Source organism: Salvia hispanica, chromosome 2, assembly GCF_023119035.1.
Source record: "Salvia hispanica cultivar TCC Black 2014 chromosome 2, UniMelb_Shisp_WGS_1.0, whole genome shotgun sequence".
NCBI lineage: Eukaryota > Viridiplantae > Streptophyta > Magnoliopsida > Lamiales > Lamiaceae > Salvia > Salvia hispanica.
The window spans coordinates 38,379,654-38,397,898 of NC_062966.1; the positions used below are offsets into that span (position 1 = coordinate 38,379,654).

The following is an 18,245-nucleotide window of genomic DNA, read 5'->3' on the forward strand; positions in this document are numbered from 1 at the left end:
CAAATTTTCGCAATTATTGAAAACCTAATTTCCTAAAAACCCTCGCTCCCAAACCCCCAACTCTCAGCCGTACTCTTCTTCCCTCAATGCAAAACTGAAATTCAATCCAAAACCATAGTCTCTTCAAATTAGGGTTCCTTATCGGATACATTTATCCGATTTTTTTCTCGACGAAGTGACTCTCGCTTTCGGACTGCTGATCCTCTCTTGATTGCTGGATTGGAGATGGTTTCCGGTGCAAAAATCGACGGCGGGGCGCAAGTCTTATCGGCGGGAGTGCGGAGAACTATCCAATCGATTAAAGAGATTGTGGGCAACCATTCTGATGCTGATATTTACGTGGTGCTTAAAGAGACCAACATGGATCCTAACGAAACCACCCAGAAACTGCTCAATCAAGGTTCGTTTTGTTTAAAGACTGTTTTTTTTCCCTTTCATTTGTTGATGCTGTATAGATTTTTATCTTTTTGCAAATTTGGGTGGGATTCTTGTGTTTTGAATCTTTTTTGTATGGAAAGCTGGAAGCTGAGAATTTCAATCAGGGTGGGGTTGTGGAGAGGTTAACACGTTAGTGTTTGTTTCTAGCTAAGTGCATTGGTTTGTGCTTGAAGATATTTGTGGTTTCTCTACAATGCATGTGGAATAAGAGATGTAATCATGGAAATTGAAATGTTAGTCCCAGACTGAGGGGAGCTCATACAAATTGATTCCGCAGCAGTATTAGTTGTATCTTTCAAACAAGTTGGTAGTCTACTGTGTATTTATTTTGTGTAGCTCTGATTCGTTTCATATGGTTTGTGGTAGTGCGTGGGTTGGTGCAAGAAATAGGTGTTATGTTAGGCACTTAAATAACCTTTTAAGGGAATCACTCATAATTCGTTGCTTGCAATAATGGCGAGGACAGAGGGAATATGAAAGCATATTCATCCACCTAGGAACCAAAATTTCTTGCACTTAGCTAGAAGCCTATCCCTATATTGTGGTAGAAAACCTATCAATTCATTTATTTATTCCATTCATCTAATAGTTCTATAAAAGTCCTCACCACTACTACTTATTCTGGAGTGTTGATTCATTGTCTAATGTAGAGAAGCCAATTTTTTCTTTGCTTTATAGTCTATATTCTCTACTATGATACTATCAAGTACTTTATGCTACATAGTTGTTTTTTATGCAGATCCATTCCATGAGGTGAAGAGAAGAAAAGATAGGAAGAAAGAGGTATAGATGGCTGTCTTTTCTTTATATATTTTTGGATTTCTTATTAATATTCATAATATGTATGATGGTAAGGTCAATATTAATTGCTAATTGTGTAGTTTTATTCTAAGAATTTCCCTCTGCTTTTAGTTTATTTGTTGCATGATCTTATTGAAGTTATATACCAAACACGATGCATGAAGTATGAACTTACCAATGTTCTGTCTACAGACCCCGAATCCAGTGCAAAATAGTTACACTGCAGTGGAGCCCAAGAAAAACAATGATGTTGCACGTATGCCTGCCAAGTATAATACTTATCCTGACCGTAGTTCTCGAAGAGGGGGAACCTCTCGAAATACTGCATCTGGTAATAATATCTCCTGAAAAAGTTTTATGTGTTTACCACTTCTTGTGGCATTGGAATTCCTGTATTAGGTGACATATTCTTGCGATTAAATGCCCTTCCTATGGAAAATGGATGATTCCATGACTGCTGGTATACCTAGGGCTGTTACTGAGCAGATCCATGTCAAGCTCGAGCTCGTTGAGCTGGAGCTTGACTCTTACCCATACAAATATCATTAAGGGTAAAAATCCTTGTGAAATATTTTTGATGAGTTTACATGGTTTTATTTCTTCAGTAGTCTTAAAAGTCAGTAGCAAAAATGGTCTCCATCTTTCTCCATTTCAGTTTGCTGCCTATCTCATTTCAGTAATGGGTGTAATTTAACTGGATGCAGGGGGCACTCGAGAGTTTCGTGTTGTTCGTGACAATAGAGTCAATCATACTAGCGTCGCAGATTCAAAGCCTGGCATAAATTCATCTTCAAGAAGTCCAGGGGTGATCTCTAGTGGGTCATTGAAGAGGTACTAATAGTTGGATTGAATTTTACTTGATCTAGTTGTGCTTTCGTTGTCTGTGCCTTATTGAAGATAGTGGTACAGTTCAGTTATAAGCTTTATGGTTTTCATGAAGGAGCTATTGCATCATCTAGGCGGCGTATAAGATGTCCATCGGTTAATTGAGTAGGAGAAAATTGAATTAAATAATTTATCATTAGTGACTGACCTGTTATGGTCAGTTGCAATTGGGGGGGGGGAGAAAAGTTGGTCACTTCCACTTTTGGAACTAAGCCATTTTTTATGTAATTTGTGTCTTATATGAGTAGCTTTCTGAGATATTCCTTTCACAGTTCTCCCAGCGGTTCTGGACATCAAGAACCTGCTGTATTTCAGCATTCATCTCAGTCTGTCAAGACCGCTGATTCACAAACAAGGCAAACTAAGGATGCTTCTTCAGTTGGTAATGACAGGAAAGAAATGGCTGGTGATAAGCGCTTTCCAATTCCGAGTGCTACTTCACATGTGCAAACAAAGGCAAATGCTTCCCAGCAACAATCTACAAATTTGTCCAGTAGCTCCGTTGTGGGTGTTTATTCTTCCTCCTCTGATCCTGTTCACGTACCATCACTTCATTCTAGACCTGCTGCTAATGTTGGGGCCATCAGACGGGAGGTTGGAGTAGTGGGACCTCGTCGCCAGTCATCTGAAAATTCTCCTAAACCATCATCTTCTCAAGGCACATCTTTGCCAAATGCGCAATCCAGACAAGATGGCCAATCGCAAGAGTCTGTGCAGTCATTTAATGCTAAATCAAAGAATGGCCACTCAAACCAAAATGTGGCATCTGACTCTGCTGTAGCTGGTCCACCTGCTGGGAGATCATTTTCCAGTAATTCCTATGGTAGCCGTTCTCATCAACTCATTGGACACCAAAAAGGCAAGATAGGTATTTTGCATTCCTCAGATTGTATATTAGTGACTAAAGTTGAATACTCCCTATAGTTATTTCCTTATACTACATTTAGCATCTGGTGAGCTTACTGAATCTTTCTTCTGTAGCTCATCTGCCCAACAAGGAATGGAAGCCAAAAGCAAGTGTAAAACCAAGTGCAAAGACAGTCTCTCCTCCCGCAGACAATCCAGAACACACGAAAAAAGAAGCAGCTGTCTTGCAAGATAACATTTCGCAATTGAATCTTTCTGAAAGTCAAAATGTGATTATAGCTGCGCATATCCGTGTCTCTGAGGCAGACAGACGTCGTCTGACCTTTGGCAGCATAGGCGATGGGTTTGAAATGTCTGCTAATTCAGTTGGCATGGCTGCTAATGCCGTAGAAGAATTATCTGCCAATCCCTCTGGAAGGTTGTTTTCATTTAACTTTGTCAGATGATTATTTATGAATTTCTTTCCCTTCTCTTATTTTGGTGTCTTTTTACCCTTTCTTACTTATTTACTTACTTGTTCTCTTCATTGGGAAGTTTAGTCAGTTTCATGTTTGTCTTGACATGCATATGGATATTGTTACTTTTATACTTGTACTCTTATGTTTTGTATCTGTTTACCCTTTCCTACTAGTTTTTTATTTCTTTACAGCTGTACTAAAAATGACTAAGAAATGTAAATTTGTAGTGTTTCAGTCTCTGCCACTGAAACCTCAGGAGATGAACCTGTTACTACCAAATCGTTAGAGATGATGGATGGCTCTGTGCGAAGTTCAGAATCCAATTCGCCTCCTTCAGGTGATCTGTCTGATCGGACTGAGAAGAAAGACTCTTCAAGTCCACAGAACTTTCATGACTATGCTGATGTTGGCTTGATGCGTGGCAACAGCCCATCTTATACTCCCGAATCACTACAGCAGCATGATACAACTGAACTGCCAAGCTTCTCGGTGAGTGAATACATAACTTTCTTTGAGCAATTGATTTATTCATAACAGAAGCTGCAACATGTTTAATTGTTTTTTACTGCCCTCAGGGTTATGATCCCCAAATGGCTTGTGATATTTCCTACTTCCGCCCGGTTGTTGATGAAAATGTTAGAGGGCCAAGCCTTACATCATCTCAAGAGGTTAGGATCGAACTATTGTATGCCATTAATTAAGCATGAATCCTTTTTAGTCGTATGCTGTGCCTGTCACACAAAACCAACCTATATACACTCTTATCTAGTTGTACTTATTACCGGACACATTGTGGTCATATTTATTACCGCTGGTTGCATGCATTCACAGCCACACTGATGCTAACAATCCCCGTACTTAGATTTGTTTCAGTAACCAAATAATTAACAGGTCATATGCTCTGCGCTGCATATAAACAACATAGAAGTTGGTTTATGAGATTTCTTATAATTATTTTAAAAACTAGAAATCCTTGGGAGTTTTTCAGTGCCACTAAATATACTAATTTCTCAACATAGACTCTTAGTTTTGAACTTTATATTCTGTCTGATGACTTTGAACTTCTTGTGCATGCAGGTCCTTGGTTCACATGCAACAAATGTTGTTCCAGCTTCCACAATTGCAATGGTTCAGCAGCACCAACAACAGCAACAGCTGCAGCTACAGCAGCAACAACAGCAGCAGTTCGGCCAGATGTATCCCCAACTTCACGTCTCCCATTTTGCTAACATGATGCCGTATCGTCAATTCTTGCCTCCTGTCTATGTTCCGCCAATGCCTGGTTACTCCAATAGTCCCACATATCCTCATCCTTCAAATGGCAGCAGCTACTTGCTGATGCCCGGGAATAGCTCCCATGGGACTCCAAGTGGTGTCAAGTATGGTATCCAACAGTTCAAGCCTGTGCCTACTGGTACTCCAACTGTTTTTGGAAACTTCACCAGTCCTGCTGGTTATGCCATTAATGCTCCTGGGGTGGTTGCCAGCACCGCAGGCCATGATGATTCATCTCGTATAAAGTATAAAGATAATCTTTATGTTCCAAACCCTCAGGTAACTAAAGCAACTCTATGTCATGCATGTTATAGTCATACTGAACTGTAATGCAAGAAAATGAATAATATCTATATGACATGTTTCTCTTTAGAACAAGTCTTGGAAATCATTTGTCTTGAATTAATACCTACCAATTGTAAATCCCTCCTCTCTTACATGTTCTAAAATACAGGCGGAGACCTCTGAAATTTGGATGAACGCAAGGGATGCTTCTGGTATGCAGTCGTCATATTACAACATACCCGCGCAATCGCCTCATCCTGCTGCATATTTGACTTCACACAGCGGTCACGCCTCTTTCAATGCTGCTGCGGCTGCTGCACAGCCCTCCCATATGCAGTTCCAAGGCATGTACCATCCTTCCCCACAGCCCCCTACTATTGCAAGTCCTCATCATATGGGCCCTGCCATGGGCGGTAACGTGGGAGTTGGTGTGGCTGCTCAGGCTCCCGGAGCACAAGTGGGTGCGTACCAGCAACCTCAGTTGGGGCACTTGAATTGGACCGGTAATTTCTGAATATAGTAGTATTTCACTGGAGCCCTTTCGCTTCCAGAAATTGACATTAGCTATAGTTATTTCCAATCTTGTGGTTATTAAATGTGAAGAATGCTATTATTTCAAATCAATGCAGTAAATTGTGTTGTCATTGTTCATTGTTCATTGTTCATTGTTCTACGCAACTCCAATATTTTGTGATATTTCGTTCTCCCAACACACCTCACTGCGCACGAGAATCATTCCCTAGTCCAGTACTATGGAGCATTTGCAGTAGTGAACAAGATTGTGAGTCTTTAGCAGCAACTCTTGTCTCTTTCGTCTTTAAAGCGTGCGTTATAAGGCTAAAGCAGGACACATGGGATGAATAAGTTGGGAAATGCAAAGGTAGAGAGACATGGCTTTTGTCGTAGCTTTAGAAAAAGAAAACCTGCAAAGCACCCGAGCCTCGGATCACTCCCACCTCACCTGCTATATTTGTTTTAAAGTTTTGGTCTCTTGCATTATCATCTTTATTTTGCTGCGTCTACTAAAAGAGCCTGTGTTGTTGAACAATGGAATGATTTGGCCTTTTGTCAGAGAAAGAAAAGGTAAAGAGGGTGGCTTTTGATTTGTTGTATGGATTTGGATCACTTGGAAGTTCATCAGTTCTTAGGGATTGTGTGTGTGTGAATATATTCTGGTATTGGGATTGGTGAAAAACATCTTTGTTTGATGATTTGGTGATCGTGCATGATTCCCATGTTCTACCTATCCCCACCTTCTTTATAGCTCTGAAACTAAAGCATTTCACTCTGTGCGTGCGTGCGTGTGAGAGGTCTGTCTCCATACTAAAGTAGTGGTGTGTGTGTGTGAGAGAGAGAGAGAGAGAGAGAGGCCAAATAGTATACATTTAATTTCTTCTAAATGTAATCTATTTGAATATATGTACCGGGGCATGTTAGGGTGCCACCACCCCTTAAAATAACATCATACCATCATTCTTAGCCAATTATTTGTATACATGGGCAAATAATAAGCTGCCATGTGGCAAAAAAAAGAAAAAAAAATCTGAAAAAACTCGACCAGCAATTTGATGCTCTTTATACAACAATTTTTCTTGTCCAGCAATATTCGACACACTATACAACAATCTATAGATTGCTGTGTAGTGTTTGTAATATTGTTGTGTAGCGTTTATAATATTGATGTATAAGTGGTGTCACTTCACTTTAAGAGGGGTTGTCATTTTAACACAAACCTATATGTACCAAATAAAAACCTTTAACTTAGCACAAAATTCTCAAACTTTCATACAGTATTTTGATTCATGGTAAATCTCAACATTGTTAATTTTTCAATAATGTCACAAGGCTCATATTTTGGTTGTTGATAATACAATGTAGTAGTAGTATATCTTATACATTGGGCATGAATATAGTTGGTTGTGTATATATACTCCAAGGAGTGTATAGGTCCAAAGTAGCTAGTATAATTGGAATTGATGAAAAAATGGAATCTCTTGTGGCCAAGCATGACAAGAAAGGAATCTATAGTATTCTCAAAATTTGAATTTTCCATGTGAATAAATATTGTTTGATGTAGATATATGATATTACCCACTCATCATGGTTTTATGTTGTCTCTATTATCCTTGGCATGATTCAATACCACTATATGAGTAATGTTCCCCTACACAAACATTTATTTCTATTTTGTTTATTAAATGGTAATTGTCTCGTAATATATTTTTTGATGCAAAAGAAAAGTTATGAGGAAAAAACTTAGCAAACAATATACTAGTACTCCCTCCGTCCCACGTTACTTTGAGTCATTTCTTTTTTGCACTCATTTTACAAAAATTTTAATAAATAGTTAGAATGGAGAAAAAATTAAGTAAGAGAGAGAATAATGTAGGGAATAGTCTTATTTACATTATTATGTCTCTTACCTAATTTTTTCTCTACTTTAACTATTTATTAAGATTTTTGCAAAACGAGTGGAAACAAGAAGTGACTCATGTAACGTGGGACAGAGGGAGTAGTAAAGAAACAATAAAATAAATAAAAGCAACACACATCCTGACGTTATCTGTCAACTTCATTAACTAATAGAATCCGAAACCAATAGAAAGAGAGGGCTTCTTGTAAGATTTTTTTTGAGTAAAAATGTGCCAGTATAGACACATTCACTCAATCAAATATTAGTACTTGATTGTTACACATTAACCATAAAATGAAGTATGATCTTGTCTCTTATATATCAATTAATTTTACACCCTTAACTTTTGGTTGCATTCTTTATTTCAATCAAATCAAATCTTGATTAATATTCTTTCCGTAGAATTTCTTCCAACTTTGCATCACATCCGAACCCCCAATGTTGAAAAAGTGATTTTTGAGAGCCCCACGAATGCAATCACCCCAATATTAATTTTGAATAAAACCCTTATCAAATGGGATACTCAACAATGGTAGAGGGTCAAGGGCAAATTATTCGGAAAAATCGAATTTAATAGAAATTCCTGGTTTTCATGGACTACCGATGGTTTGACCGACTCGTACGACACCTCGCCGTTGCTCATACACAAGTCGACCCTATACATGCACGTGCGCGCGCACACACACATTTTAAATTTAACAATAAATGTAAGGAAACTCTATAAGAATTGATAGGTCATTCTCAATTTTAGGGGAAATTAAAGATTGGTTTTGTGCAATAATAGATATATGTACGGGCCATCTATATGATGCAATTTTTTTTAACATGTTATGTTATAATTATATCTATGTATGTTAGTATAATGATTGTGCTATTTATATGATGAACACTTTCACGAACACAAATTGATATATATATCACACGATTCATTATTTTATGTATATGTTGAAATAATTCCAACAATTATAGCACGACTTGTATGTTTCTTACATGAACTAAGCTATAATTAAGTGGTAGCATGATACCAAATCTAAGGCCCAACTTCATTGCTTTCCCCATTTAAATGGTCACTAACTTAACTCGAATAATTTGCACCATATGCTCCATTAAAAAATTGTTTACCATTTATCATTGTGTTTATTTTAATTATTTTAATTTAAATGTAATGATTTTGTAATGTAATTTGAATTCATATTGCCACGTGATATGTTAGACAACCACGGTTACACAAATATTTTCTCTTCTTTTCTTTTTATATTGATTGGCTAGACATATACTATGTATATGCCAATGTGATCGTACCAATAAACTTTCTCATTTTGCCACTTACATAAATTTAACACTTAATTAGCATTTCTTCGACTACTTATATCATAAATTCAAAATTAACCTCTAATGTATATATGATGTATAAGCAAAAACTAAGATAGTTTGAATCACAATAGTTTATTTTAAAAAATAAAAAAGAAGCGGATCAAAACTAGAAGCATCATTTTCTAAAATCTATTTAAATACTACTAATAAATAGACATGCTCCCTCCGTCCCCTAAAATTCGTCACCATTTAACTCGGCACGGGTTTTAAGAAATGTAATAGAAAGTGTGTTGAAAAGGTTAATGGCATGTGAGTCATACTTTTATATATATTAGTTTTAAAATAAAATGCGAGGGAGAATGAGTTAGTGGAATGTGGGGTCCGCTACCAAAAATGGAAAAATTGAAAGGTGACAAATTTTTAGGGACAGACGAAAAAGGTAACAAATGACAAATTTTCAAGGACGGAGGGACTATTATGTTACTCAACGTTAACTTGTCCCGACATTTTGCAAAATTGGACTGACTCGACAACAATATTATTCGTGACTAATTTTATTTCAAGAAAAAGTAAGATTCATAAGCCAAAACTAATCTTACATTATTAAATCATGGGATAAATATTAAGCTATGACCTATTTAATCAAACACAAATTTATAATACTAAGGGCTCGTTTGATAAGTTAGTAATGTCTAGATATAGATACTTATATGACTATTTCTAAGTGTTTGATATCATAGTTAACCTATTATGTCAGTCTGTAGTTTTCTCTATGACCCATCCGAGTCCGCAATACAAAGATATGTATCTCACAAATTTGGTCGGATATCATTTCTACCTCATTTATTATGATTTATTAATACAAAATCTAGATAATTTCTCGTCTACCAAACAACAACGAAAAAACCTTCATCCGAGCTTATCTTGACACGAATCCCGCATTTCTTATCTTATTTAACAAAAATCTTGTTATATCTCATCTTTCTTATCAAACGAGCCCTAAATGTTACTATCAAATTGAAACCAACATAACAATAAAATATACTCCCTCCGTCCCATATAATTCGACCCAATATTCCATTTCGGGTCGTCCAACACATTTCACTTTTACTATTTTTGGTAGTGGACCTCATATTCTACTAACTCATTCTTACTCACATTTTATTATAAAACTAATATTTTAAAAGTAGGACCCACATTCCACCAACTTTTTTAACTCACTTTCCATTAGATTTCTTAAATTTCTATTAGATTTCTTAAAACTCGTGCCGGGTCGGAGGGAGTACTAACTAGAAAAAATTGAAATGCCAGTCCATTCCCCCCTATATAAAGCTCTCCCCATAAGATGGAGAAAAAACTACACAAAACAGAACTCTCTCAAATTCTCTCTCTTTCTCATAAGCGTGCTGGCAAGCTTTGAGTAGACGATGCGCCACTCCATCTCCTTCCCCCACAGCAAATGAGTGCCATTGTTTCAACTGTTTCGCCTCACCAAAATCTTCACCCCCACTGTGTGCTGTGTGTGTAACCATTTCTGTTCCTTTCACATGATTGTGTTTCCCTTCTATCGCATCCATCTCTCTCTCTGCAGCTTTTGCCTCTCTCTCAGCAGACAATCCCTAATTTCTCCTTTTTTCTGATTTCTTCGCTTGATTTTTCGCATAATTGACCGATCATGGTGGAGAGGTGCGGCTACGGCAGGGAGAGCGAGATCTCGCACTTCGCCTCCTCGAATTCGTCGTTTTCCTCGAGTTTGCTCGACGCGATCTACCGATCGATCGATCGAGGAGACGAGGAGGTGCCGATCTACGGCGGAGGAGTGAGGAAGAAGAGCTTCGGCGCCGGCGGCGCAGGAGGCGCTAACGTGCGCCGCGGCGTGATTGAGCGCGATGAGGAGATGGAGAGCTTCCAGCGCGCTTGCATGGTTGAGAAATGGGTGGAGAAGAAGGTGAGCGAGAAATCCGTCGGTCGGAGGAGATCCGTCGCTGATTTTGATCAGGTGAAGAAGCTGCGGAAGGATCGGGAGAGTTCTAGCTGGAGCTCCTCCGATTCGAGCTCGGAGGCGGAGTCGATTCAGGTGCAGCGGCCGAAGCCGATCAGGACGGGGATCGAGAAGGAGAAAATCGCAACGAATCGCCGCGAATCGGAGCAGAAACCTAAAATTGAAGGCGGATTCTCGAAGACGAAGCTGCGCGCGCTGAAAATCTACGGCGATTTGAAGAAGGTGAAGCAGCCGATATCCCCCGGCGGAAAACTCGCCGGATTCCTGAACTCGCTCTTCCCCGGCGGAAAAGGCAAAATCGGCGACGAATCGCCGATTTTGAAATCCACAACTTCCGCGTCGTCGTGCTCTTCCCGATCCTGCCTCAGCAAAACGCCGTCGTCCAGAGGCAACGCGAAGAGATCCGTGAGATTCTCTCCGGTGAGCGTGATCGTCGACTCAGAAATCAACAACAAAAAGCAGACATCATCAAATCACAGCAGCAAAAACAGCATCAGAAGCGTGATCAACGAAGAGCTAATGGCGCACGTGATGGATCAGAACCGCCGCGTCGAGGAGGTGGCGAGGGATTTGCTGAGGAATTACCAGAGGCAAAATCAACAGCCACAGGTTTTCAATCGAAATTTCGACGACGATGAAGACGACAACGATGCAGCAAGCTGCGCGAGCTCAGATTTGTTCGAGCTCGATAATCTCTCGGCGATTGGGATGGAGATTTACAGAGAGGAGCTGCCGGTTTACGAGACGACGCGGCTCGATTCCGCCGGCAACGGATTAATCTATTAAAATATTATTTTAATAATGGTTTAAGTATTAATTAATTAAGAATATTATGTATGTTTAGTTTTTTTTTTTAATTATTGGTTTGGGGGTTTATAAGTAGTATCTGACTGTAATTAATTTAATTTTGTGCATTGTTTTCATGGTAGTGTGAGTCTTTGGTGGTGGTGAATAAAATTACTATGTGAATTGAAATGAAATTTGAAAATGTTGTTAGTAAATTAATAATTTGGGATTAAATGGAAATGTGAAGCATGCAGTGGAAAAGTAAAGGTGAAGAATCTGAGGTGGACAAGATTATGGAGAGAGGTTAAAGCAAATGCTCAGTGACGACTGTGAAATATTTCCTCCATTCCGAATATTTTGTCCTAGTTTTTCATTTCGGTCTTTCTCACATAATCTGTCACATATCACTTTTACCATTTTTGATAATGGACTTTATATTCCACTAATTCATTCCTACTCATATTTTATTATAAAACTAATATATAAAGTTAGGACCCACATTCTACTAACTTTTTCAACTCACTTTTCATTACAGTTCTTAAAATCCGTGCCCGGTCAAAATGACCCGAATTATTCGGGACAGAGGGAGTACTACTCAAATACACATTGAGAAACTTTTACTTTTATTTTCTTGAATTTGATGATCTAAATTTGATTTTTAATAATTTATTTTTTGAATAATATGTTTATGTTCTTGAAACAATTGTTACCAAAATGTGTATATTAATTATGTTCTTTGACGGTAATTTATACTCCCTCCGTCCCCGATTAAGAGTCACACTTTTTCTATCTCGGTCCGTCCCTAATTAAGAGTCACACTTTATTTTTACCATAAATAGGTAGTAGGTCTCACATTCCACTAACTCAATTCACTTACATTTTATTATAAAACTAATTAATATAAAAAAATGGGTTCCACATTCCACTAATTTTTTCAATTAATTTTTCTTTATATTTCTTAAAACTCGTGCCCGGTCAAAGTGTGACTCTTAATCGGGGACGGAGGGAGTATATTGCAATGGTAATACTAGTATTAAATTATTTTCACTTTTAAATAGTAGTTGCAGATGAGCGCGAAAAAAACATTTAATTTCTTGAAAGCTGACGACCTATATAGCTTATTAGTACTATGGTTTAGTTGTTGTTTGTCTTCGTGGTTTCTGGTTCTCGTTTTTGAAATTATTTATTTATTTGTGTACTTCCGTTGCTTGTTTTTGTGTGTTTTGTCTTTATAGTTTTTTTCTTTCTTTTATATATGTCTAACTTTTGGGTATTTTGTTATGCATTTTGTGATTGTTGTTTGAAGCTTTTCCTTTGATTTGGAGCTGCTTATAAAGTTTGTCTTGAACATTTTATGATACTAGCTAGCTAGACAACTTATAAGAGATGGTTAATTTTGAAAGTAGAGATGTAGCAAGTGATGAAGATAAAGAAGATTGAAAATGAAAATTGGATGATGTATGTTTGTCGCCAAAAGATTGGGACATGAGATCTATGGTTAGATCTTTGTTGGTTAGGCAAATTAGTCAGAAATAGAAATGATAATGTTCTAAGATAAATGGAAACCAATTGTACAAATGCAATTGTTAATTTTATTTTTTACAGTTAGTAAGCACTAGCTAAATCATCTATCATTGATTGGGTTGTCACTTTTTTGCTTCATATTTCCACTACTTCACCACCAAACTCATATATTTAATTGAATATCAAATTAATAATGTACTTACTCATTTGGTATACAATGTTGGGGTGAAATAGTGACAATTCATTTTTGGTGGATAAGGTTTAAAGATAACTCTAATATGTGATTTATCTTTTGTTTTGGGTTTGAATAAAATGTTTACTTGTGTTTATATGTTTGACTTATTATTTTTTATATTATTTTTATTTTTAACTGATTCTGTACTTTGTTTCTCGTCAATTTTGACTCTAGGTATTTTTTCGTATGATAAAAAATATTTGGGTGAATTTTGTCATCATGCATTATATCGTGTTCAGGTCTTAATAAAACATTATATGTAATGCATACAAGCGCACATGATATGAAACCGAACCCCACTTAAAGCCCGACTACTCTATGTGTGCGCGTGCGCGATCGATAAACTAGATTTTCACCATCATGGTTATTCTAGTTTTTACACAAAGTAACTTGCATTGTTTTCATATTTCACCAACAAAGTTAACCAAAAATGATTAATAATAATTGTAGAAGAAAATTCTTGCTATCAGGACCACCTTGAAATCGTGGTCAAGTTATCATACTAAAGTACTAATTAACAATACATTAAACACAACTAACATATTAATGCCAACACCAAGATTCTTTAACTCTTGAACTAAAGAAAAAGAAAAGCCTAACCTACGAACAATTTCCTAATAAAAAGTGTGCTACATAGGCTTTAATTATAATTGTCTAAATTCAACCAACAAAGTTGGATGGATGTAGGTGGCAAAGTACGATGTTTACATTATTCAAGTACTCATTCATTATTTATTCACTTATTATTCAAAATAAAAATAAAAAATAGAACCCTTTTAAAACTAAAATTATGAGTCATTTTCAATCCCTATGTTAAATTCTCTAAATTCTGTCCCACCTCGGCTTGGTGATTATCCTACCTCTTCTATATAAGTATGGATAACTCTCCCCTATAAGGCCTTTTAAGGGGTGAGTGACCCATTTCTAATATGGTATCAGAGCCGGCCCAAGTCGATGATGGGTTATATCTCTTTATCTCTTCTCTTGCTTACCCACGTGATGGAAGTCCGATGTGTTATTCCGGCCCACACGTGAGTGGGCGTGTTATATTCTCTAAATTCTGTCCCACATCGGCTTGGTGATGAGGAGTGAGTGGCCCATTTCTAATACCCTAGATCGTGAAGATCTATTCAACTCAATCTAATCCCACAAGAAATGAAAATTTTTATTTTTGAATTTGTATATATTCGCAATAATTAACGCATTTTCTAAAGAGAATTCGTGTTCGTAAATTCTATTTTAAATGGGATTAGTAGCTTAACCATTCTATGTATAAGTGTGGTATTTAAATTATTGAAATATTAATCAATGGTTGGGCTCTAGACTTTACGCATGCAGTTTCCTTTGGCTCAATTAATTGAGATTTTATGAGGACCCATACACAAAGTTAATAATTTTTTGGTTCTTTAAATTTTTAATCACCAAAAGTAAAAAAGGTGGGCCAATTGCATGCTTAACTCATTTATGTTCACATTAGGAAGTGAATTATTCTTTTCTTTTCTTTTTTCTAGTGCTATGAATTTTATTTTTAACATTTGATCTTCGTAATATTTTATGAATATAAAAGAAGCATAATTATAAAATATTATGCCTTTTTATAAAATATTTCGAAATATTATTGTGAGAAAACATTATCCAAATCTAAGTATGCACAGACCATTTATATACCAAGTAAAGTGCTATATATTTTAAATTATTCAATAGATTTGGATGAAGTCAATATTGATTTGGTATAAAATGGTATTTTAATTTGCTGCAAAAAATCGTTTTCTAACTACATTAAATCAATATATTTCATACTTCAAGTGGAAACATTGACCTTTTTTCCCTTCTGCGAAATAATAAATGCAGATTTTTCGAAAATAAAAATAAAATCAATTAAGGTATTATGAACATGACTATATATAGTTAAACATGAATTTAAGATGCTATTATCTAATACTAATATTTTGCCAAAATAGCATAATTAAAACACGAAAAGAGGCCCTAATTAAGATGAGGTGTGCAATTTAAGTAGGCTTCTTGCACGACTCGAAAAAGCACTCAATTAAATATTTGCCCACTATTTCCAAACTAGATTAAAATTATATAGAATATCTTTCTAATGATTAGAGATAGATACAAGGCTACAATTTAGTCAACAACTAAAAGAGTTGTGGTCTTTTCATTAGTATATAGCCTAAACTCCCTATGATCTCATGATCATAATTAAGTTCCCTAATTAGCCACACATACACATAATTAAACTAATGCATACATAACACATACTAATACAATAGTTCGCCTAAAAGTTTCACTCCATTTTATGTTTTTTTTTTCTTATATGAACTCATTAAATTTCTTTTTTACGTCCCCCCATTCAAATTTTTTTTTAGAGAATGCATGCCACCGCCTGATTATAAGAAAAAATTAGCGAGCCTAAGAAATACCAACTCTATCGTGCAACAACCAAATACCAACTCTATCGTGCAACAATCAAATACCATACCAATAACTGTGTTCTCTTAAATTCAGTGTAAAATTTAAAGTTATATAGTCCGATACCCAAGATAAAATTCACATGATTTTTAGATACTATAACTCCCTCCGTCCCAATAAATATGAAACGTTTGCTTTTCAGCACGAGATTTTATGTAGTGTTATTTTGTGAGTTAAAGAAGAGAGAGTAAAGTAAGAGAGAGGGAAAAATAGAGATAAAACTATTTCTATTTTAAGAAACGTTTCATTTTTAACGGGACAATTCAAAAAAGAAAACGTTTCATTTCTAGTGGGACAGATGGAGTATTATTTCGAGTGAAATGATACCTTAGGTTTATTGATTTTACAACAAATTTTTCCTTAAAAATATCCGTAAATTAATTTTACTCGCATGTCACAAATCCATGAAATTTAATCATGACCAATAAATGTTGTAAATCAAATATATAAAGAAGCACAAATTTATCAATCAATCTATTTCTGTTTATAAATCAACATATATCAACATTTACAATCAAAATCAACTCCATATACATGTCCAATTTGGTTAGTCTATTTCTGAATTGCAACTATCGTATTTTAATATACATGTCTCATCATCCAGATTGAGTTGTTACAATCACTGTTCACAAATTTGAGGGCAAATTTTTCTTTACCAACCGTGCAAAATTAATGTCACAAAACTTATTAAACTTATTTGTTTAATTGTTCAATTTTGGTGGCTAGATTGTTTTTGATGTGTTACGAAATTCCGAATAACATTCGCAAAACACACGACAAAACAACTAGCAACGGAACGAACAAAAAAGAAGAAAAAGCCATGAAAATAAATCACACCAAAACAAATAACAAACATAAATAGAAAACCTGCGAAGGTAAACCGTAACCCTAAACCTAAATTGATTCACTCGTTTGCTTTTCGTAAATATAAATGTGTCATCTGCTGCAATAGTCAGCAGTTTCAAGAATTTAAATGTATCTTATGTTACACCATTTTCCGATAATTTTTGTGGCTACATTTGAGTTTTCTTATCTATCTTTATCATTGATTTCTTCATTTCCTACAATAATTGGAATCGTAACCACTCTTAAAATTTGTGTCTATTCATAAGGGTGCATAAGGGGTCGATGACTACACAATAACCCATTGATACATAGTTTTCTTGTCTCATTTCTCGAATTGCATTTATATCTATATCTCCAATATTGGTGATTCCCCACACGTTTGCGTCATGCACGTGTAATTTGTATAATTGTGTTAATACTACTCCCTCCGTCGCAGATAATTCGATCCAGTATTTTATTTCAGGCCGTCCCACATAATTTGTCCCACTTCACTTTTTATCATTTTTTATAGTGGATCCCATATTCCACTAACTCATTCCTACTAACATTTTATTATAAAATTAATACTTTAAAAGTATGACCCACGTCCTGCCAACTTTTTCAACTTACTTTCTATTAGATTTCTTAAAACCCATGTCGGATCAAAATGTCCCAAATTATCTGGGATGGAGGAAGTACTAACAAATAGTACTATCTATATTAAAATATTGTGTGATGTGGGATGTGTTTTGGATCGAAAAATATTTTTTAAACTTGCAAATATATTGTGTGTTTTGGATTGTACCTTTGAACATTTATCCATGTATAGATGTGGGATGTATTTCGTTATGCATCAAATTAAAAGCTTATATTTATATGAAAGTATTAAAATGGGAATATATTTTTGTGTATGGATGTTCATGGGAAAAGCCAAAAAAAAAAAGAAAAGGATGGTTGAAGTAGACTATACTTATTCTTGGTTGATGATTTGCCTTCTCTTATAGGGAACTTGAAAATGACATGTCTAATTCAATACTAGTTGGGATCTATTTTATATAGATTCATTGCTAAATGTTTCTTTTTTATTTTATATTATTGTATACAAAAACCATTTAATTCCAAAATGTAAGATTAGTGGTTTTAACTCAACCTTGGCCATGTTGATAAAGTCATGAATAGTATGATAGTGACTATGATTTATTTTTTATGATAATGGCTATGAATAATTGAATTCTTTGTTGCAATTTTGAATTAATAAATGGAATTCTTGTGTGGTTGTGAGTTACATGAATTTGGATATTTAATAAACTAATAATGGTGAGTAGGGAAGCTTTTTATACTTCATCGAAAGACAATAAAAAAAGTAATTTAATGTGAGTTCCAAATTTGGATGGAAGTTTCCCATTGTTTGTTCACATAATTGAACATCCAAATTCTTTTAACTCACACCACATAACAATTACTCCATATTTATTGATTTTAAATAATGTAAACCTTGTCATGTAGCGTTTAGGTTCATATATACTTCACACAACCACTCATAAAAATAGAACCTAAAATATCATTTCTAATTAAAAAAACATATTAAATCTATTTTATTTTCTTCATGATACTCTTGCCATGCATCCGATATATATTGGCCTATTTCTTTTAGAATTA

At 35.5% G+C, this 18,245-nt stretch overlaps 2 protein-coding genes across 3 annotated transcripts; both read left to right on the plus strand.

Moving 5' to 3' along the window:
• LOC125207323 (GBF-interacting protein 1-like) lies at positions 1-5,653 on the plus strand. 2 transcript variants are annotated; one of them, XM_048106613.1, is made up of 10 exons: positions 1-400; positions 1,178-1,221; positions 1,432-1,570; positions 1,944-2,070; positions 2,397-2,992; positions 3,106-3,409; positions 3,677-3,938; positions 4,025-4,117; positions 4,527-5,003; positions 5,179-5,653. In XM_048106613.1, the coding sequence occupies exons 1-10, from the start codon at positions 226-228 to the stop codon at positions 5,521-5,523; spliced, it is 2,562 nt and encodes an 853-aa protein (XP_047962570.1). In that variant the 5' UTR covers positions 1-225; the 3' UTR covers positions 5,524-5,653. The 2 variants fall into 2 exon arrangements, with proteins under 2 accessions (XP_047962570.1, XP_047962571.1); XM_048106614.1 differs by having other exon boundaries at positions 2,397-2,983.
• A 4,594-nt stretch (positions 5,654-10,247) lies between these two features.
• Positions 10,248-11,718, plus strand: LOC125204554 (protein BIG GRAIN 1-like A). The gene has a single exon (XM_048103245.1). The coding sequence runs from the start codon at positions 10,412-10,414 to the stop codon at positions 11,522-11,524; it is 1,113 nt and encodes a 370-aa protein (XP_047959202.1). The 5' UTR covers positions 10,248-10,411; the 3' UTR covers positions 11,525-11,718.
• The last annotated feature ends 6,527 nt before the right edge of the window (positions 11,719-18,245 follow it).

Bases quoted from the DNA above. Each gene is read 5' to 3' on its own strand.
- LOC125204554 (XM_048103245.1), top strand. From the start codon at position 10,412: ATGGTGGAGAGGTGCGGCTACGGCAGGGAGAGCGAGATCTCGCACTTC.
- LOC125207323 (XM_048106613.1), top strand. From the start codon at position 226: ATGGTTTCCGGTGCAAAAATCGACGGCGGGGCGCAAGTCTTATCGGCG. The intron at 2,993-3,105 runs GTATTTTGCATT...TTTCTTCTGTAG, and splicing joins ACACCAAAAAGGCAAGATAG to CTCATCTGCCCAACAAGGAA. The intron at 3,410-3,676 runs GTTGTTTTCATT...GTAAATTTGTAG, and splicing joins TCTGCCAATCCCTCTGGAAG to TGTTTCAGTCTCTGCCACTG.